The following is a 22,102-nucleotide window of genomic DNA, read 5'->3' on the forward strand; positions in this document are numbered from 1 at the left end:
GAAGCACAATAAAGCAAGGTATTTATTGGGTTTACTCTCAGTTTCATCCCACACAGACAGGCATTCCTGTGACTTGTGTCCACGGGACCAGGAGAGGACCCGGCATGTTTTGGGTGCTCAGTTAATGTTGTGAAGTGAATAAATGAAGACTCATTGAACGCCTGTCATTTGCTGTGCACACCCTAACAGACAGCTTTTATCTGCCAAGACAAAAGAAAGTAAGATGCAGGAATAGAATAAGACAGAATTTTTTTTTTTTTTTTGAGACAGAGTCTCACTCTGTTACCCAGGCTGCAATGCAGTGGCGTCATCATAGCTCACAGCAACCTCAAACTCCTGGGCTCAAGGGATCCTCCTGCCCCAGCCTCCTGAGTAGCTGGGACTACAGGTGTGCACACCACCACGCTCAGCTAATTTTTCTATTTATTGCAGAAACGCGGTCTTGCTCTTGCTCAGGCTGGGGTCGAACTCCTGGCCTTGAGTGGTCCTCCCACCTCAGCCTCCCAGAGTGCTAGGATTATAGATGTGAGCCACCACAACCAACCTATAAGACAAAATTTGAGAGACCCCAATTAGTATCAGAAAGTTGGTAGGGAGAGAGAAAAATAGAGTTACATCAAATTAAAAGTTGTATGGGGGAGCCACCAACTCTCTGGCTTCGTGGAGTTCCGTTCTGCCCTCACCGTCCAAATCCCAGTCATACTCCGACATCATTCCTTAAATCTGCCAAAGTGTCAACCCCATGCTCTCTGTCACAGCCATTCTCGCAGCCTGGAAAGTTCTTTCCCCACTGACCGATTTCTCCTCCTCATCTGTACGGCCTTGGCTTGAGGAGGGGGCTTCCCCAGGTCCTAGACTAATTAACACAAACTACTCTGTGCCCCTCAAAGCCACTGTCTTCCCAGCTCTCTCTGAGAATGCATCACACCCGGGACACATTCATTCATTGTGTGCATTTTTTTCTTAAACATTTCTCTTCTACATCAGTTCTCCATGGGGCAAGGACAGTCTTGCGTGTTACTCTACCCAGCACATAGGATGTGCTCTGGTGCGCTATTATGGATAGTGGGAAGTCTGTCAGTCCAACCTAATATGCCCATCTCTGCTGAAGGAGTAATCTTGAAAAAAGAGTTGGGTGCGCTCCTTGTCTTAGTTCGGGATGACCTAGAATAGATCCTGAAACAAGGGTTCAGGTGCAAGTAGTTCATCAGAAAGGAAACCCCAGAAATGTTGGTGGGGAAGAAGAGCAGGGAGGTGAGACAAGGAAGGGTGAGTTGACTGACAAGTGACCCCCATGGGCAACTGCACTGTCTCGCTGAGAGGCCGTGTAGAACTCACGTCATTAAGCAATCTGGAATGAGGGGGAGGGAGCTGTGGTATTAATCCACCGACTCCCAGCAATCATTGGTGGAGGGCTGCTCCCTTAGGGGTGTTCATTCCCAGGGCCTGCCCCCGTTTTGGAGAAAGCCCTTAAAGCCAAAGAGGTGCAAATACTGGTTGGCCACAGGCTGACATGATAAGTCCCAGACCTCTGGACAAAACTGAAGACATCCCCAAGTTATTTGCCATGGCCAGCGTCCTCTAAACCACAGAGCCCTCCGGTGTTCGGCATTGCCTGTCCATTGTTTCATTGCATTGTGCCTTGACAGCTCACTGTACATCACCTACCTCTGAAATGGACATGTTTAGGTAACAGGTCCAGGAGGGACCCCTTGTGTCACCAGCGATAATTTTACAAATGAGGTCTCAGGACAAGATCTTGCCAGGAGGATTTCTATGGAAGGCTCATGTTACCTGGATTTACAAGAGTCACTCTTTTTGACCCAAGGTTTGGGGTCTGTAGCCCCCTTCTAGGGGCTGATGCCAGCTGGTCCACATAGGAATAGCTGCACCTATTTTTTTTTTCTTTTTTTTTTTTTTGTATTTCTGAGTAGCATAACACACTGCCCTGTGTGCCTGGCACCATGCTGAGCACTTCACAAGTATCAACTCATTTAATCCTCACAACCTTTTGAGGTATTGCTACTATTGCTGCCCTCTTTATACAAAAGGGAGAAACTGAGGCACAGAGTGGGGAAGTGACTTGCCCAAGGTCACCCAGCTGGGAAGTGGTAGAGCCGGGATTGGAACCCACACAGGCTGGGCTCTGAATGCTGAAGTACTTTCCTGCCAGTTGGCAAACAGCCCCAAGTCTGAAGACTCTGCCATTCCTGCCTCACAATCTGTTGTGGCTGTAGGTTGTGAAATATATTTATTGGGCCGGGCGCGGTGGCTCACGCCTGTAATCCTAGCACTCTGGGAGGCCGAGGCGGGTGGATTGCTCAAGGTCAGGAGTTCGAGACTAGCCTGAGCGAGACCCCGTCTCTACTAAAAATAGAAAGACATTATATGGACAACTAAAAATCTATATAGAAAAAATTAGCCGGGCATAGTGGCGCATGCCTGTAGTCCCAGCTACTCGGGAGGCTGAGGCAGTAGGATCGCTTAAGCCGAGGAGTCTGAGGTTGCTGTGAGCTAAGCTGACGCCACGGCACTCACTCTAGCCTGGGCAACAAAGTGAGACTCTGTCTCAACAAAAAAAAAAAAAAAGAAAAAAAAAAAAGAAATATATTTATTGAACGTCACCCCAACAGTGTGCCATGGGGAGGCTTCCGTTTCTCTCATTGCAACATTTATGGAGCATCAATCATGTGCCTGTTTGGGGTCTCTGTAAATCACCTTTTAGTCCGTGAGGTAGGTACTGTTAAGACCATTTCACAGGTGACAAAACTGAGGCCAGCCATGTAAAGTCCCCGGGCCCCTACAGCACAACCTGGAACCCCAAACACCCCCGCCCATCTCTTCGACCCTGAAATCCACCCTTTGTTCTCCACTCTGCTTTCTTTCTTCCAGCATCTTGGCGACGGTGGGGACAGAGTTTGACCTACGGACGCTGAGGGCAGTTCGAGTGCTGCGGCCGCTCAAGCTGGTGTCTGGAATCCCAAGTGCGTGAGTTTCTGGCCCTGGCAAGGGGTTTGCTCAGGGGCACCGGGAGCCCTGTTTCCCCTTTGCAGAATGTCTCGCGAGGGTCCCCAGCCTGTGTGAGAACAGTCTCCTCTTTGGGGGAGCTCCCTAGGGGATGCCCAGGAATGTGCCTGCAGATCCGGGTGAGCTTCCAAGAGCAAGCCGGCAGCTGCGCCCGTTTATCGAGCGCATACTATCAGGATGACCTCATTCAGTACTCTCCACCCTATGAAGTTGGTGGTACTGATATCTCCATTTTACAGAGGAGGAAACTGAGGCTCAGAGTGGCTGAAAACATTGGAGCCGGGTTTCATGGCTGAGAAGTGGCAAAACTAGGAGATAGCAAGTGTAACTCCAAGCCTGGACGGTGACACTGGTGGCAATGACCATTCCTGTTTATTGAGTGCCTACTCTGCACTGGGCACTGCAGAAAGAGCTTTGTGTTCATTATCTTATTCTGTCCTCATAATTCCCCAGTGAACAGCCATTTTACAGATGAGAAGGCTGAGGCTAAAAGAGGATAAATTACCTGAATTCTCACAGGTTGACAGTGACGAGCTCCAAAATCCATATTGTTTACATGCTGCTTTCTCATTCTCCAAGGACACATCTACTCCTCCTATAGGGGTGGTTGCCATGGGCAGGGTAAGGATCAAGTTACAGGTTCAGCAAGAAAATTTTAAAAAGAAAAGAAAAAAAGACAGGGCTGTCCTTTTTTGTTGCTACTGCCTCGGTTGTTAATAATTAATTATAAATCACTTACTATATGACGGGCATTATTCTAAGTATTTTTTAAACTCGTTTATCCTCCCAACAAGCCTATGAGGTAGGTAGGCTCTGTTCTTATCACCATTTTACATTTTAATGGCTGTGTTATTGCCATCTGGGTTTAAAGAGCAAGATATCCCAGATGACCACCAGCAGGTCTTTTTGTAGAAACAAGGCACTTCTACCCAGGTCTCTGCAAGACTCCAGCAGAAGCCCGCATCATATGAAATTAAGGGCCACCCCAGATTTAATACTAACGAGAGTCTCTGTTTAATGACTTACCTATGAACCAGGGACTTAGCCGGGTGTGAACTCTCTCAGTTAATCTTGAGCACGACATTGCCTCTATTAGCGTCAACGTTACATTGTGAAGAATCAAAGCCCCAAGCTATATGTTCGAACCTTCACTTTAATCACTTTCCTAATACAGAGTCCAGTGATTACAAACAGGATATGACATTGTTCAGACCTGAGTTACAAGCCTCAAAAAAAAAAAAAAAAAAAAAGTGGTAGTGATCATTATTATGAACATTCCTTGAGTCTTACAATAGTGGAACTTTTAGAGTAGAATGAAAATGTAAATTTTATCAACTTAACCCCTTCCTCCCCTGAAAGAATTTGGAGCCCGGAGTCACTCAGCTGTCAAGCCACATGGATGCAGCATTTGTTATGTGGGAGGCTACTGGATGCTGGACCTGGTAGGGTAAGGGCTTGTGTGGGTCCCTGATTGGACTGACGGCAGTGCCCCCAGACTCAAGTCTTCAGGTGCACGGTTGGGTGTGCTTTGCATTCCGCTCTGCCCTTTCCGGGCCTGTTCCCTGCCGTCTCACTCACCGCCATCTTGGAGGGTTGGATTGCTCAGCACAGACGGCAGCATCACTACACAGGAGAACACGGAGCTGCGAGTCCCATGGACCTGAGTTCAAATCCTAGCTCTGCCATTTCTCATGCACTTGGGTGAATCGCAACACCTCTCTGAGCTTTGCTCCCCATTTCTGTAAAGTGGGAGTGCTCTTACACATGCACCCACCTCAGGGGGTTGTTGCTGGAAGCCAATGAAATAATGTGGAGTCTGGTCCCTCCGGGTCGGAACTGGGCTGCTTTCCTATGCAGAGCCACAGCTAGCGTATGTATATGGCGCTTGTGTATGAACTGGGAAAAGACACCCCCTCTTGGCAGGAAAAAAAGTTAAGAGAATGGCTCCCCCTTCTGGGCGCAAGTTGCCCAGCATGCAGGAACGTGGCCCAGAAAGCAATGGATTTCCACACCTCTCTTGCCAAAAGGTCATCCAGTTGAACAGCGTGTCCCCAGGCTCCTGTGTGCTCTGGAGGCATCTTGGCGGCGGGTTTGGGGTGCTTGCTAACAGGCCGCTGGGGCCTCTCTCTGTCTCCCCAGGTTTACAAGTCGTCCTGAAGTCGATCATGAAGGCAATGATCCCTTTGCTGCAGATCGGCCTCCTCCTATTTTTTGCAATCCTTATTTTTGCAATCATAGGGTTAGAATTTTATATGGGAAAATTTCATACCACCTGCTTTGAAGAGGGGACAGGTAGGTTCCAAACAGCGTCGTGTGCTTTTCCCGTTTCCTGCCTCAGGGCCAGCTCTGGGAAGGGTTGATGCAGGGGCTCGCTGCTTTCTCCTGGCAGCTGGAAGATCCTCCTTCAGAAAGGCAGCTTGTGAAATGGTCCCTGAGGTCTTGGTTGCTGCTGTTGTCACCCTAGAAGGTGACTCGAGGGGGAAGGGTTTTATTTGGGAATGATCCCAGGATTTGGAAGAGAGACAGAGAAAGGAAGGCATTTGGGAAAGGCTGTGTTATTAGGCAGGTTGACCACTGTGGGCAGCCAGGGCTCAACCCCACTGGGCATCTCTGGAAGACGGCCTAGGACACACACCTTACAGTGTGTGCACCATGCTAGCCGCAGGGCAAGGGAGCTGGGGTGTGTATCCACCAATGTCTGTCTGACGTCGGTAAAGACTGCTCCTGGTATGGGACATTAATGTCCCAACACATCTGGCTGTGCGGAGCAGGTGTCACGGGTATTTTCAGACCTCAGCCAGTCCTGAGTTCTAAGGAAGAGGCGGGAAGGGTGGGCTGGCCAGGAAAGGGCTCCTGCCCAGAGTGCTTTGTGGGTGGTGACCCATTACCCCGGAGCAGAGAACAGTACTGCATGGGTCCTCCTGGCACCAAGCCATCAGAAGCACCCAGCAGAGCCCTGCCCTTCCCCCACTGTGCTCGCAGTTAACCCTTCCGTGGCTGGGTCTAGGGGAAGTCCCGGGGTGGGGTGTTCAGGGGGAAAGCGAGACAGGCAGGAGACACACTCCAGGGGCTCTCAGCTCTGAACCAGCATCGTGGAAGAGCCAGCGCCCGTCCCTCCCCCAGCCCCCAACACCCACGATCCACTCAGGGACCAAATAGCATGTGGATACATTTTCATTTAAATCCCTGGCTATCCAAACTCAGATACCTGAAGCCCTAGAATGAAATGGAATGAACAAGAAGGGATGCCTTCGGTATTTCGTTATTTGGGCCGCCAGCTGTCCTGGTACAGGCAGACTGATTGGCGGTGCCGGTCATGACCCTTTCTTTGGGTCAAGGGAGCCAGGAATTGAGAGAGTGGTCAGAGTGAAGCTCATTGGCCAAAGGGAATCCCACGTGGGCAGGGAAAGAGATTTCAGGGTCTTATTAGGAAAGGCAGCTATGGAAGAAAATTCTATTGGAAAGTGGCTTCCCACCCACCCACCCGCTCCCCCCAGGGACCCTCCACCAGGTGGATTAGCAGAGGCAGCCCCTGAACCCTCTCCCCAGACCTCCCCAGGGGGAGGGAACACCCAGTGGGGAAGGTTTATTCGAGATGGCTGGGGTGGTTTTTTTGTTTTTTGGGTTTTTTTTTTTCTTTTTCTCTTGTTCCTCCTGTCTCCTTCTCTCCTGGGCTTGTGAAGTTTGCTCAATATGGAATGTCCTAATTATTTCTTTCCCCGATGAAGAAGGTGTTAATTGAGGCAGAGCTATTTCTGCTCCTGGCCTCGTCACCCAGGCGGAAATGCAAGAAAGAGAGAGAGAGAAAGAGATACAGGGCAGAGCCCCTTGGAAAAAATCAGCCGTGAGCAGAGAAATCAGGACTCCTGGATTCTAGGTTTTGGTATTTTTTATTTTTGCCCCCAGCCAAGACTAGCTAAAGGGGAGGAGAAGAGGCCACGGGGCTGGCTCGGGTCCGAGTGGGGTTGAGAGGGGACAGATGTAGGTGATGCAATCGGAGGGTAGGAAGCCTCGATTTAGGAGAAAGACTGAAAAGCTCACGATTAAAAATATAAGACGTGTGAGTAAGAGACAGATATATACAGACACCCAGGCAGCGGGTTAATTTTAAAATGTATTTATAACCAAATTCCTCAGACGCTTCTGCATGGTTGCTTTTCTAGAAGCAACGCTCGCTCCTCCGAGTGTTTCAGCGTTTTGTGTTGGTGATTGGGGGGTTGAGGGGGGCTGGGAGCAAGAACACCTCTGGGCAAAAGCTGCTAAAGATAGGCTCGTTCTCAGTTGCATTCCTGAGTGTCGGGGGCCAGTTCCTGTGTGCCTAGCACCGTGCCAAACGCTAAGAAAGCAAAGATACGTCGAAAGCCTTCCTGCTTTCTAAGAGCTTCCAAAATAGTTAGAGGAGGCAAGACCCCTCATTGAAAGCCATTTATAGCAGTGAAAGCTAATGCGTGATTCAATCCACGCTTCCCCCCTGCCCAAATATGAAAATTCAGGGGGGCAGGGGCTGTGTTAACTGGGCTAATATAAGGGGTCTACACAGTGGGAATTGAGCCACACATGAACACACAGGGTGGAGGCAGAGAAGGTTCCAGACAGCGGTGCCATTCCCCAAACAATAGTTCTCATTGATAAGAGCCCATGGATTTTTTTTTTCCCTCTGCCCTGAGCTTTATGTTTAAAAGATTTTTGCCTTCCAACCTGTATTTATTAAATAATAGCCCGTGTGCCAAGTCCAGCATAGGTGGGGAAGGGGGTTCCAGCAACTCAAACTAGTCTAGTGAGGCTAGACTTAGAGTTTGTACCTACGTAACCGGCGCTTGAAAAGCCCACCGGATTCATTCGTTTGGCGTTGGTTTATTTCTCTCTGCTGTGTGCTCAGTCGAGGCTGGGAACTGGCGCTGCGAAGCCAGTAGCGTAGACACTGAGATGTATTTTTGGAAGCTTTAGTTTCCACACTCAGCTATTTGTTTTCTTGTCGGACAATGCCACACTCTTCTTTGAAAAACCTTCAAGAGTGTCATTCGCTGAATAAAGTCCTCTCCGACCGCTCTGGTTAAATGAGGATTCGCCCAGGGTGGGGGCTTCCCCTCCCCCCCCCCCAGCCCGGCAGTGAGCACCTTGGGGTTCCGACCGACCTTTAGAGCACGCAGCCCGACTGCCACCTTCCCAGGAAGCTGTCTTGGGTTTCCAGCGACAGGGGCGTCGTCACACTGGCACGTTTCTCTCTCCTTGTGGCATTTTCACAATCTGCTTCCTGCTATTTGGGGAGAAAGCTGAGCGCCTGTTCCTTACCCTTAGGCAAGGGTAGGAACTGTGTGTACTGGTGTCCCTCACCCCCAGATCAGCTCCCGGAGCCCAGTACATCTAAAGCAGAAAAAAATCAGCAAGGCTGAAGGAGAATAATGCGTGTCCTAATGAATGTCTGAAGGATGTGGCACCCAGTAGCCGCACGATGCACACAGCACGTTCACCAAAACTGATTATATTATGCGCCGTAAGGCTCATCTGGACAGAGTTCAAAAAAACTGAAAAAAATATACAAAACATATTCTCTAACCACAAAGCAATTAAGCCGGAAGTGAGTAATGAAAAGATAATTCTAAAAGTGTTTGGAAATTGAGAGACATGACTCCTATTGATGGGTGAAATGATATGATGTCTGAGATTTGCTTTAAAAAGATTCCAGGGCCAAGGCAAAGTGTTTGGAGGAGATCTAGGTGAAACACAATTGGCTGGGAGCAGATAAGTGTTGAAATTGGTGATCAGTAAATATGGATTCATTATACTATTGTGTGTGTGTGTGTGTGTGTCTCTCTCTCTCTCTCTCTCTTTATATATATACCTGACAAGTTTTTTTTTTTTGAAGAAGTACATCTTAATTACCCATGAGTCAAAGAAGAAATAATAATAGAAATTGGAACATATGTTACTTGAACAATAATGGTAATACATGACAAAAATTATGAGATCCAGCTAAAGCTGCACTTAAAGGCAATTTATAACCTCAAAGAAAGTTAATCCGTCTGAAATGTTTAGGAAAGAACAGCAAAAAACAAAACAAAGAAAACAGGAAAAGAAAAGTAATAAAGCTTAGAGATGAAATTAATGAAATAGAAAACAACCAGTCAACAAAGCCAAACATTCATTTCTTCGAAGAGGCTGGTAACGTTTGTCCCAATAGCAATTTTTTGCGGCAATAGGGTCGCTATTTCTCAGAGCTGGTTTTCCCTGCTCCTTCCCCTGACTTTTCTCCTCTTCCCTTTCATAGATGACATTCAGGGTGAGTCTCCAGCTCCGTGTGGGACAGAGGAACCCGCCCGCACCTGCCCCAATGGGACCAAATGTCAGCCCTACTGGGAAGGGCCGAACAACGGGATCACTCAGTTTGACAACATACTGTTTGCAGTGCTAACTGTTTTCCAGTGCATCACCATGGAAGGGTGGACTGATCTCCTCTACAACGTAAGCGGTTCTGGGGCAGTGCATGCGGACAGCCAGAGTCCCTGGGAGGTGGCCCTCTGGGACCAGTGAGATTCCTGAAGCTGCAATGGGAGGGACCCTGAACTGGGGAAGGCAGCCCAGGGATAAACGCAACGCGGCCCCAGGAAAGCTGGTCAGAGGCTCGGGCCTTTGAAGACCCCAGGGGCTCATCACAGGGACGGCCTCTCGGGGCATGGGAGTCTGGAGGGCACACAAATGCTACGTTGTTTTTCATCATGCAGGTGTTTAAATGTAATTTTGCATTTTTGAATATGGAAAGGTTGTGTGATGCAAACACTGACGTGGAAAAAAGAGAGACCTAGACAAGGGGACTCTGCCCTGGGGCTCACCTGGCCCTGCTCCAACCATGCCCCTTCCCGTGGGGCGAGGAATCCATGGGGTGGAGGGAACACGTCTACCAGGAGCTCGTGCCCCATTTTCTAGATAACACTTTGGATTATCCAGGATCCTGGAATTCCCTGCCCAAGCCCAAGCCCAGATTCCGTGGACTTGCATGAGATTCTTCTGTGGGTCTGTTTATACCCCCGTGAGGGCCAAGGTGTCGGAGGGGTAGCTGTGGGCACAAATGTAGCTGGAGCTTGGACATGCACGCCGGAATGTCCGCATGTGTGCATGGAGCCCCCTCCAGCAGGACAGAGCTGTGAGTGGGAAGAAAAGGGAGCAGGGCCGGCTCTCCCCACACCTTGGCCCAGTGCAGATGTCCAGATACTAAATTCCACTCTGACCTTCTGAGTGTTCAGGAAAGTGTGTTTGTAAAGTGCAAGCATAAAGCATGTTTTATTTAGTTAGCTTTAAAATATTTACACATAGTGTGTGGTCTCCGTTAGTACTCTTGTCCTAGATCTTGAAAATGTTGGAGACGTATCTGAAAAGAAATACACCCGTCCCTCCCTCCATCCCACTGTATTTCCTTTATGCAATCCCTTCAGTTCCTTTGACTGTCCTTCTGGTGTTTATTTATGCAGATACCAGCATAATCAAATCTGTATCCTCCCCCTCTTTCTTATACCAAAGGACAATGTCCTCAACAGGCTGTTCCAGTCTTTGATTTTTTTTTTTCTCTCTCATAACAGCATCTTCTAGAGACCTTTCCATTGTAGGACATACGGAGTCTCCTCAATCTTTTGTACAGCTGCGTAATATTCTGTTGTGTGTCTGCTTGTAGTTTATTTAGTCAGTCCCCTTGGGAGAGATGCTTGGATGGTTTCTTGTCCACCGACATCAAACATGATGCTGCTACAAGCCATGTTGCATGTACCTCTTTTCATACTTTTGCAGACAGAACTGGAGGATGGGGGGGTGACTATTCCCAGAAGTAGGATTGCAAGGTCAAAGACTAAATACATTTATAATTTTGATAGATATTTTGATGTACAGGTTTTAAAGCCCCTTCCGCCCTCAACACTGTACACCTTCCCCAGGTGAGAGGCTCCCAAGGTGAGATGGCCCCAAGCCAGTAACCTGTCAGCGGTGTGTGTGGCGCTGCTACACACACACACCCCTCTGTTGGCTCGTGGAGGTCTCCTTTTGCCTACCTTAAGGGCTGAAATTGCCAGTTAAGGTTGGGCTAGGGCCTCACCTGCTCAGGGAGCAATATCTGGCTTTCTCCTGTACATAGAGAAGCTGAACTCTCCCCCTGGTCCCCATGTTCCTTAAGAAATCCCAAATTGGGGGCGGGGTACGGATTTACAAGAACTAATCCTTTTTTATCAGTGGCCCATTTTAGGTTGAGGTTGAGAGTGCAGCTTGCGAGTAGGCAGCAAAAGGAGGCACATGAACAGTTGTATGTGTCACGCACTGCACAAGTTACTGAATCTCAAGAGTGTCGTTCATATCGTAGACAACATAGATTTCTACGTGATTATGATAGTTTATTGAGAGGCATAAAGGGTGTGGGGAAGGCACATGGTGGTCTACTTTGCATGAAGACCTCACCTGAGCATAGCGTTTCTGGGAACAGACAGCAGTTCCAAGCTCAAGTCCTCTCTTGGGTCACCTGCAGACAGTGTGGGCAAAGAGTTACACCCAGGTGGCCAAAGCTCGCTGGGGAATTTTCATGGGTTCTAGGTTTTTACTTTGCGAGGCTGGTGTGAAAGGAGGCTTCAGCAGGAAATGAACCCTCCTGGGAAGGAAACAGTAGAAAACAGCGAAGGTTAGAGAACTCAGAGAGAGAATGGAAGTAGAGAAACTGGGAAAATTGTGAACATAGAAAGGAGATGTGTCACAGGGTTGGACATCAAGAGAAAGGATCTGGGGGCTCAGAGTAAGATGCAGGAAGTGTGAGCAGGACCATGAATTTCCAGAGGGTTCTATAGTCAAACACCACCATCCAAGGGCTGTTTGCCCTGAAAGCCTCTCAGCTTAGAGCTGAGCCACCGGTGGAGAAGCAAGCTAAGTGGTTAAGAGCACAGACTCAATCAGGCATCAGCCTGCCTGGGTTCCTCCCAACTTCACCACTTCCTTGCTGTGCAACCTCGGGCAAGTTACTTGGCCTCTCTGCACCTCCATGTCCACATGTGCAAAATGGGGAGAAGAGAGAAGCACAATCCTACCTAACAGGACTCGAGGACTGAGCGAGGTGGCTGCACATGAAGCACTTAGAACACAGCCTGGCCCCAGGTGACCTCTGTGTAAGCCACATCCTCCACCCCCACAATCCAAATGATGTTCCTTTTAGAAATATACATGAATTTTTCATCATAACAACTCCAGCAGTGCCTGAGGAAGCAGAGTGAGCTGTGGGGTCGTACTTTATCCCCCGCCCTGGCCCCACTGCTAATTGCCCCTCACTCAGAGCAGCTTTCCAGCACTTTCCAGGCATTTACAGCCCACTCTTGTCCTTTGGGTAGGAACCGGAGCAGCGATCTGGCCCTAATTTATACCCGGAGCACAGCCTCTCACCAGGGGATGGCTTTTGCCCTCAGTGGACCTAGGCAGCATCCACAGACGTTTTTGGCTGTCACGACTGGATGGGGAGGAGATTGCTCCTGGCATCTGGTGGGCAGAGAGCAGGGACGGTGCTCAACATCCTACGATGCACAGCACGGCCTCCGCTACCGAGAATGAGCCGAACCCAAATGTCAAGAGGTTTCTGTTGGGAAAACCTAGACCAGAAACTCTTTGAGAATGGGGGTTTCCGCTGTGATCGCCTGCCACTCTCTGCCTCTCCCCCAGACTGCTGTGGCCACGTCTGACAAGGCGGGGCACCCCTTGGAAGAGCCAGGAACCCAAGCTTGGAGGAGTCGGTGGATAAATGCCCCAGCTCCCTCCCCTGCCCTGCGTCTCCCCAGTGGCATTGGGCTTCAGCTACCCACAGAAGTAACCTGCTCACCAACACGCCTTCCCTGCCCTGCCTGGGGCTTCCTGGGATCAACTCCTGGATCCTGGGGATGCTGGGACAAAGTGCCCCCAACTGGGTGGCTTCAAACAACACAAATTTATTGTCGCACAGTTCTGGGGCAGTCCACGCTCAGGATGACAGCAGAGCCACATGCTCCCTGCAAAGGCTCCAGGAGAGAATCTTTCCTTGCCTCGCCCTGGCTTCTGGCGGTTGCCAGCAATCCTCGCTGTGCCTAGACTTGCAGGACCTGCGTCCGCCACCCCAGTCCTGGCATCACACGGCACCCTCCGTTCGTGTGTCTCTGTGTCTCTCCTCCTCCTTCTTAGAATGACATCAGTCATGCTGGATTCGGGCCCAACCTACTCCAGCATGACCGCATCTTGTTTATTTATTTATTTTTTTATTTTTGAGATGCAGTCTCACTCTGTCACCGGGGTGGAGTGCAGTGGCGTCATCATAGCTCACTGCAGCCTCCAACTCCTGGGCTCAAGCGATCCTCCTGCCTCAGCCTCCCAGAGTGCTGGGATTCCAGGCATGAGCCACTGCGCCTGGCCTCATCTTATGTAACTAATTATATTTGCAGTGACCCTATTTCCAAATAAGGTCACATTCTGAGGTACTTGGGTTAGAATTTCAACATATTTTGGGGGAAGGGGAGACACAATTCCATTTATAACCCCCCCCCAATAAACTACTTGCTCAAGAACCCTTGTCTGGGGGTTTCCAAAATTAAGATAACCCCTCCCTCCTCTACCCACACAACCAGTAGGGTTTCTCAGTGCCAGGGTGTAGGGGCTAAATCTTTGAGTTTCTGCTTGGCAGGACAGAGCTGTTGCTTTTAGGGACTCTTGGGGGCAGCCATCTGCTAGCCTGCCCGGGCTGGTCCTAGTATCTCACTCTCTTTGGCCACAGGCAGGCACGATGTCTGGAATCTTTGTGCCCCGTGATGGGTGCGAGAGCGGAGGCCCGTGGGCGTGGTGTCAACAGCCAACTCTGTTACTCAATTCTGAACAAGCCCATAGGTTGAGACCCACGGAAAGTCCAGACCCACCTGCTCCAAGCAACTTGGAATCCCTGGGCACAGATGCCCAGTGGAGGTCACCCATCTGGGTGGGCAGCACTCCAAGATCCTGGCATCACAGCCGGGCACGCTGGCTCCAGCCTGCAATCCTAGCACTCTCTGAGGCCGAGGCAGGAGGATTGATTGAGGTCAGGGGTTCAAGACCAGCCTGAGCAAGAGTGAGGCCCCATCTCTACTAAAAATAGAAAAATTAGCCAGGCATGGTGGTGCGCACCTGTAGTCCCAGCTACTCGGGAGGCTGAGGCGGGAGGATTGCTTGAGCCCAGGAGTTTCAGGTTGCAGTGAGCTAGGCTGACGCCAGGGCACTCTAGCCTGGGTGACAGAGTGAGACTGTGTCTCAAATAAATAAATAAATAAAATGGAAATCTCCAAAAATAAAATCCTAGCATCTCATCTCTCCTCTTAGTATCATTCAAATCCATTCATTTATTCAGTCATTATTTATTGAGCACCTATTGTGTATGCCTGGCCATGTTTAGGTGATCAGGGATGCTACAATGAAGACAACAGACTAAAGTCCCCACCCTGGTAGGGGAGACAGACACAAACAGTAAACACCATAAATAATAAACCACCCAGGAAGCGAGAGACACTGAGCAAATGCAGTAAGCAAATGCATACTGTGGGAAGCCCAGTGGGAATAAAAGCTGTACAAGAGGACATATGATGGGTGGTGGGGGGCTAGTGTAGGTCAGGCAATCAGGGAGGGCTCCTCGGCAGAGGTGACGTTCTAGCAGAGAAGAAGAGAACCAGGCAGGTGTTTGTGGAAGAACGTTCCCAGCAGGGAGAACAGGTGCAACTCAACTACATGATGGCTTTGGTTCCCTTCCAGATTTTAGATTTGTTTCTTTTCTTTTGTCCTCGGCATCCTGGTTTAAGTGTCTTTTGAAGAAATCCTAACCTCGACTAATTAATGATGCTGTCGAAGGTTTATATCAGGATGTGCATCCCAGAGTTATTTATAAAATCAGAACAAAACTGGAAGCCACTGAAAGCCTGACAACAGGGAATTGGTTCCATACCTTATGGTCTCTCCATATGATGGTATATTATGTAGTCATTAAAGATCATGTGCTAGGAGAATATTAAGGAGACAGGGAAATGCTCACCACACAATGATGAGTGGGAGAAGTGAATTTTGAAAAAGGAATTAAGGAAAGGTGAGCCTTGTGATCTCAAGTGTATAAATACCAAAATGTAAGCAAAGGAAAAAAAAACCTGGAAGACACTGTACCTGGGTGGCCTTTGAGTAGTGAGATTCAGGAATCTTTATTTTCCCCATACTCCTGTGCACCGTCAAATTTTTCTACCATGAGTACAATTTACTTTTTTTTTCCTTTTTTCTTTTTCTTTCTTTCTTTCCTTTTTTTCTTTTTTTTTTTTTTTTTTTTTTTTTGAGACAGGGTCTCACTCTGTCACCCAGGCTGGTGTGCAGTGTCATCATTATAGCTCACTGCAACCTCACATTCCTGGGCTCAAGCGATCCTCCCTCCTCAGCCTCCTGAGTAGCCGGGACTACAGGCACATACCACCACACCTGGCTGATTTTTCTTATTTTTTGTAGAGATGGGGTCTCAGTATGTTGCCCATGCTGGTCTTCCTGGCCTCGAGCAATCCTCCCACCTCGGGCTCCCAAAGTGTTGGGATTACAAGCGTGAGCCACCATAACTGGCCACAATTTACCTTTATAATCAGGAGAAGTATTGAAACTTGTTCTGTGTTTAGGAGGAAAAAAAGATTTTTGGTCATTCCTAGACCAGGAGACAGAGAGGAAGGGAAGGGAATGAACGTTACTTGGGCACCCAGTGTTCTGGGTGTCTTAATCTTACATAATCTGTCCAGAGAGAGTCTACACCAAAATAAATAAATGGTTGATTAATGGATTAATATATCAACAATAAATGATCGCTCTTATTATTTTATTATTAAATGCACAAGATAAATGAATAAGAGGTAAATCTTCCTTACAGAAAACTCCATTTATTATTTTCTTTTACTGTTGTTATTATTTTTTAGAGACAGAGTCTCAGTCTGTCACCCAGGCTAGAGTACAATGGTGTCATCATAGCTCACAGCAACCTCAGACTCCTGGGCTCAAACGATCCTCCTGCCTCATCCTCCCAAGTAGTTGGGACTACAAGCATGCATCATCACACCCAGCTGATTTTTTTATTTTTTGTAAAAATGGGGTCTTGCTGTGTTGTCCAGGCTGGTCTCGAACTTCTTGCCTCAAGCGATCCTCCCGACTTAGCTTCCTGAGTAGCTGGGACTAAAGGCATGCACCACTACGCCCAGCTAATTTTTAAGAAAAATTTTTTATAGGGATGAGGTCTTGCTATGTTGCAAGATAAGATACCTTGGAGACTGTCAAGGTCAAGATAAAACAACGAAAGGCTGAGAAACGGTCACAGATGAGCAAACTAAGACATGCCAACTGTAGGCGATGTGGGACCCTGCAATGGAAAGGGGGACATTAATAGCAAAACAAATACGATCCAAATAAAGTCTGGAGTTTCGTTTTTTAAAAAAACCTGTGAAGGAGAGATTATTAGTCCCCGTTTTACAAATAAGACTCAGACATGTCAAGAGACCTGCCTGAGGTCACCTAGCCAGGCAGCGGAGTACCAGGATATAAGCCCTGTGATTTCTTCCTCTCTGTGCCCTGAGCTGGTCCCAGTGAGATAGAGATGGGGAAAGGGAATGGGAGGAGGGGATGGAGGGAGGGAAAGAGAAAAAGAGTGAGGGGAGGTAATTTTTTTTTTTTTTTTTTTTTGAGACAGAGTCTCACTCTGTTGCCCGGGCTAGAGTGAGTGCCGTGGCGTCAGCCTAGCTCACAGCAACCTCAAACTCCTGGGCTTAAGCAATCCTCCTGCCTCAGCCTCCCGAGTAGCTGGGATTACAGGCATGCGCCACCATGCCTGGCTAATTTTTTGTATATATATAGTTTAGTTGTCCATATAATTTCTTTCTATTTTTAGTAGAGACGGGGTCTCGCTCTTGCTCAGGCTGGTCTTGAACTCCTGACCTCCGGCGATCCACCCGCCTCGGCCTCCCAGAGTGCTAGGATTACAGGCGTGAGCCACCGCGCCCGGCTGGGAGGTAATTTTTTGAGGAACAATTTCTTAAAACTCTCACTAAAGTCTGAGGCAGAGAAGTTGGAAGAGCAGAAATAGGAGCGTCCACTACCTCACAGGTTCTTAACGTTTTTGAGCCATGATTTTAAAGTTATAAATAAAAGGCATGATGTGTTGGAGGAAGACAGATGTATTGAGATTGTTATCAGAATTTTTTTTTTGTGAAAGATTCATGGCAAGGTGGGATGTCGCACACCTGTAATCCCGGCACTTTGGAAGGTCGAGGCAGGAGGATCGCTTGAGCTCAAGAGTTCAAGACCAGCCTGGGCAGCATTGCAAGACCCCATCTCTATGAAAAAATGTTTTTAAAAATTAGCCAAGCATGGTGGCATATGCCTGTAGTCCCAGCTACTGGGGAGGCTGAAGCAGGAGGATCGCTTGAGCCCAGGAGTTGGAGGCTGCAGTGAGCTATGAAGACACCACTGCCCTCCACCCTAGGACAACAGAGCACAACTTTATCTCTTAAAAAAGAGGGAGAATTTATGACATAGTTTAAGAGAGATGTGATCTTTGATAACATATCAGTGACAAGACCCAGGGGCAGGTCAGATAAATACCATAATTTTATGGGAGTGCTAAGATTAAAAGACTTTACATGGTGTCTGTGAACGATATATGTGATTTCTCTTGGTGACGGGTGTCACCAGTTCTGCCTAGACTGCTGCAGCTTGCCACCTCCCTTTATAATGGAAGAAAATGCCCCACTTCCGGTGGGAATGAGAGGAAATACAGGGGTAACTATTTTCTCTCCAAATTCATGGACTTCCTGAATTCTATCTTCAAACCCCCAAAGATTCCTCCTGACCCCCACCAGCTGAGACTAAGGGAATCTCACAAGTGGCTTCTGCAGTTACTGTGGCTAGAAAAACCCTCAGAGGAGGTGACAGTTTTACAGGTAACCAAAGTTCTCATTGTCAGCGTCTGGTCCAGCCCCTACCGCAACCAGTTACCCAGCCTAAAATTCAGTAGTGCCCAGGATGCCAAGCCCTCTTTAGGAGGCTGAGACAGGAGGGTCACTTGAGCCCAGGAGTTCGAGGCTGCGGTGAGTTACGAAGACACCAATGCACTCCAGCCTAGGGCAATAGAGCGTGACTCTTATCTCTTAAAAAAAAAAAAAAGCAGGGGGGATTTATAACATCCTCCTGAGGATGGAGGACTAGGGTACTGGCTGGACATTGAGGTGAACCTGTTCCCTCACGGCTCCGGTATGGGAGTGAATGTCTGTCCATGCCTCAGGGCTACTAATGCAGGTTTACAGGAAATTCTGTGCCAAAAGTGAGGTCCAACTAACGTCTAACTGCTATAAAACAAACCTCAGTTGACACAGCCCATCTCTGCCCCTGACTTGGAGCCTCCAGGGGACCCACAGGGCTCCCGTGCCCACTGGACAGCCCCCCCCTCCAAACTTTCCCAGGCCTGAGCGGGCCATGGGCAGCCTTCAGAATCGTGATGAACAATCAGCTGCTTCCCCTGTGCTGCCTGCTCCTGGGTGCTTCCCCGGGCATCAGCCCATGATTCCTTGATGGTGAAACCCACTGAGGCAAGCCCTTGAATATCCCCATTTTGCAGATGAAGAAACTGAGGGTCAGATTTAGGGTCAGAACCCAGTTCTTTCTGACTTAATATCAGCTCCCTCGGATCCTGCCATTTTACAGCCTCCTACGGCCAGCGGGATGGAGGGCCAGTTCTCTGGGCTCGAGGGGGTGGGATGGGAAACCCCATGATCACTGCTGAGGCTGTTTGCTGGAGACAAGAGCTCGCTGGCTCTGTGTTGCTCTAGTGACAGGTGGTCCCATTTCACAGGGACCCCCTCACCATATGTGCCCCGCACAGCTCAGAAAAGCCAAAAATTGCCTCCACCCCACACAGGAGAAGGTCCCCAACGCCCTCTTCTCCAGCTGGGCTGAGGCAGATTGGGGTCGCTGTGTGGGTGACAGGACCTACTCTCTCTCTCTCTCCCTCTCAGTTGCTCCCAGGGAGGAGAGGCAGACAGGCGAGGGTCCCTGGCCTGGACCCTTTATGACCAAGAAGGGGGTCCTAGCAGGACCACGACGCCTTGTGTTAATCTTTGGCTGCCAATTGCTGGGCACTTCTGTGTGTACCTGGCCTCTGCCTTGCGTGTCTATTGATCCATAAAATAACCTTGTGGGGGGAGATATCTTCAGCTCCCCCTCCAGATGAGGAAACTGAGGCTCACGGGGGTGAAATGACTTGCCAAGGTCCCCTAGGCAAGAGTGACAAAGTCGGGATTTGAACCCAGTGCTGGGCACTATTCATTGCCCTCATCCTCCTCTCTCTGACTCTCTCTTTGTCTCTTTCATTCTTGCATGTGTTTTCTCTCTCTCTCTCTCTCTCTCTCTCTCTCTCCCCCTCCACCCCCCACCTCCTTCTCTCTCTCCCTCTCCGTCTCCCTTCTTTGTACTTTTCTCTGTGAATTTCTCTTTCTCTCTATTTCTCTCTCTTGATTAATCTCAATTAGGAAAGTAGCAAAACTATGCTTAGTTGATGTTCACAAATGCATGTCCATTGGCAAGTGGTCACTAATGGGTTTTGGAACTGACTTTTTTTTTTTTTTTTTTTTTGGTAGAGAAAGGGTCTTGCTCTGTCACCCAGGCTGGAGTACAGTGGCCTCATCATAGCTGACTGCAGCCTCCAACTCCTGGGCTCAAGCAATCCTTCTGCCTCAGCCTCCCAAGTAGTTGGGATTACAGGGGCACAACACCATGCCTGGCTAATTTTTCTTAAATTATTTTTTTTGTAAAGACAGGGGTCTTACTTGGTTGTCCAGGCTGGTCTCGAAGTCCTGTCCTCAAGCAGTCCTCCTGCCTTGGCCTCCCAGAGTGCTGGGATTGCAGGTGTGCGCCACCGTGCCTGACCTGGAACTGATTTTTGAACTAAGCCTCATACATGTTTGTCTTGGCCAGCATCAAAGCATTCGACTTTGGGGCACTGGAGCTCACTCATTCATTGAATGCCTACTGTATACAGGCACTCTTCTAGGCCCCAAGGAATTGACGTGTTAGTGGAGAAAACCCATGATCAATGAGCTAAAGGACAGACAGTAGACATTAAATATTTTAGGCTTTGTGGGCCATGCAGTCTCTGTTGCATCTACTCAGTCTGTTGTCATAGCGCAAAGCAACCACAAAGAAACACTTAAGTGAATGAGGCCGGGCACGGTGGCTCACGCCTGTAATCCTAGCACCTTGGGAGGCTACAGCGGGAAGATTGCTTGAACCCAAGTGTTCATGACCAGCCTGGGCAATAGTGAGACCCTATCTGTACAAAAAATAGAAAAATTAGCCAGGCGTGAGGGCACACGTCTGTAGTCCCAGCTATTCAGGAGGCTGAGGCAGGAGGATGGCTTGAGCCCAGGAGTTAGAAGCTGCAGTGAGCTATGATGATGCCACTACTCCCCAGCCTGGGCAACAGAGCAAGATCCTATCTCCACAAAAAAAAAAAAAGTGAATGAGCATGGCTCTGCACCAGTCAAACTGAAGTTTCCTAAAACAGGTGGCTCACCCATGGGCTGTAGTTTGCTGACCCCTTCCTTAGAGGTGGTGTTGGAGGATGGTGAGAGTTCAGAAGAGAACAGAGCAGTTACAGGGGTTATAGATTGTCAAGGTGAAAGGTTGTAATCCTTCCAGTAAGACCAGATGAAACAAACTGTATGAATGCATTAAATTATCACATGGACCCTGAAAATATGTACATCTATTGTATATCAATAAAAAAATTAAAAATATATAAATAGATACAATAAAGAAAAAAGAAAAAATCATGAAAGAGGGGGAAGGAGAGCCAAGCTGGTATCCCCAGGGAAGGGTAACCTAGGCAGATGGAACAGCCAGTGCAAAGGCCCTGAGGCAGGAGTGTTCCTGCTGTGTGAGGAAAAGCAAAGCTGCCCAGGTGGCTGGAGGGGAGTGAGTGAGGGTGAGGGAGGAGAGAATGACAGGGGAGGCCACAGGAGACTTCATGGGCAGACAGCCCAAATAATTTATCATCCAAACCAGGACAGTTGAGAGAGTGAAAGGGGAAAAGAGGACTCAAAAAATAATGAACAGGCAAGACATGATCTATAACGGGTACAAACTGGGACACGCAGTCTCTCTCGTGGCCACCATCAGACTTTGGCTTTTTCATGGTCAAATCCACCCCACTTTTATCCCATACACTGGGGAATTGGGTGTTCTCCTGAGCTGAATTTGGGTTTTCTTTTTTTAACATCCTGTATATTTTTTCTGAATGAACCATGCTCAAAAAAATAGAAGAAAATAAACCATAAAACAAAAGGCACTTAAGGATTTTGCTGGGACTCGGCCATTAATTTGTTTGATGAGTATTTATTGAGCACTTACTAAGTGCCAAGCACCCCTGGCAATACTGCAATAAACCAGTATCTTCCCTTGCCCTTAAGGCTCTCTCAGGCCAATCGTTATAAACATAAAATACTGTGCAAGTGCAGAGAAGGGGTGAGTAGAAAATAGGGGTCAGTTGTAAGCCAGAATGGCAGGTCTAGTCCCAGCCGTGCCATCACACCCTGTGTGATCCAGGCAAATCGCAACGCCTCTCTCAGCCTCAGTTTCCCTACCCACTGGGCACGGAGGCTGCAGGAATTGGGAGATGTAAGGTGTGGGGAGTATTTTGTCTGCCCAACAGAGCTCTGCTAGTGTGACTATGGTTCCACCTCCTGCCTTTATATTCCCAGGGAAATAGCCCAATCACCTGGACGTGGGACAAATACATTTCCTGTTGTTGGTATTACTTAAACGATCTTCCAACAGGGACGGGTTTTCTCCATCCAACTGATGCTTTAGTGAGCACCTACTTTGTGCCCAGGGCTGTTCTGGGGATTAGGACAGGAAAAGTCCCTCCCCTGGGAGAGCTGACGTTCCAGCTGACAATCTTGAAATGGGTAAACCAACAAGACGATTCGGAGAGCGGAATCTGCTGGGAAGAGAATGAGATGCCTGGCCAAGCTGTAGGACAGGGCAAGCTCTTTTAACTGGGAGACCGGGG

The 22,102-nt window shown here is 48.6% G+C and overlaps 1 protein-coding gene across 3 annotated transcripts in view; it reads left to right on the plus strand.

Annotated features, from left to right (window-relative positions):
* The window catches only part of CACNA1A (calcium voltage-gated channel subunit alpha1 A), a 224,630-nt gene that overhangs the window by 102,241 nt on the left and 100,287 nt on the right, over positions 1–22,102 (plus strand). For all 3 annotated transcript variants that reach the window (XM_069495015.1, XM_069494999.1, XM_069495009.1), the window contains exons 4-6: positions 2,893–2,984; positions 5,167–5,319; positions 9,296–9,489. In XM_069495015.1, coding sequence (XP_069351116.1) covers positions 2,893–2,984; positions 5,167–5,319; positions 9,296–9,489 — 439 coding nt within the window. The remainder of the gene's footprint in view (positions 1–2,892; positions 2,985–5,166; positions 5,320–9,295; positions 9,490–22,102) is intronic.

The sequence above is a fragment of the Eulemur rufifrons genome, chromosome 2, assembly GCF_041146395.1.
Source record: "Eulemur rufifrons isolate Redbay chromosome 2, OSU_ERuf_1, whole genome shotgun sequence".
Taxonomy (NCBI): Eukaryota; Metazoa; Chordata; class Mammalia; order Primates; family Lemuridae; genus Eulemur; species Eulemur rufifrons.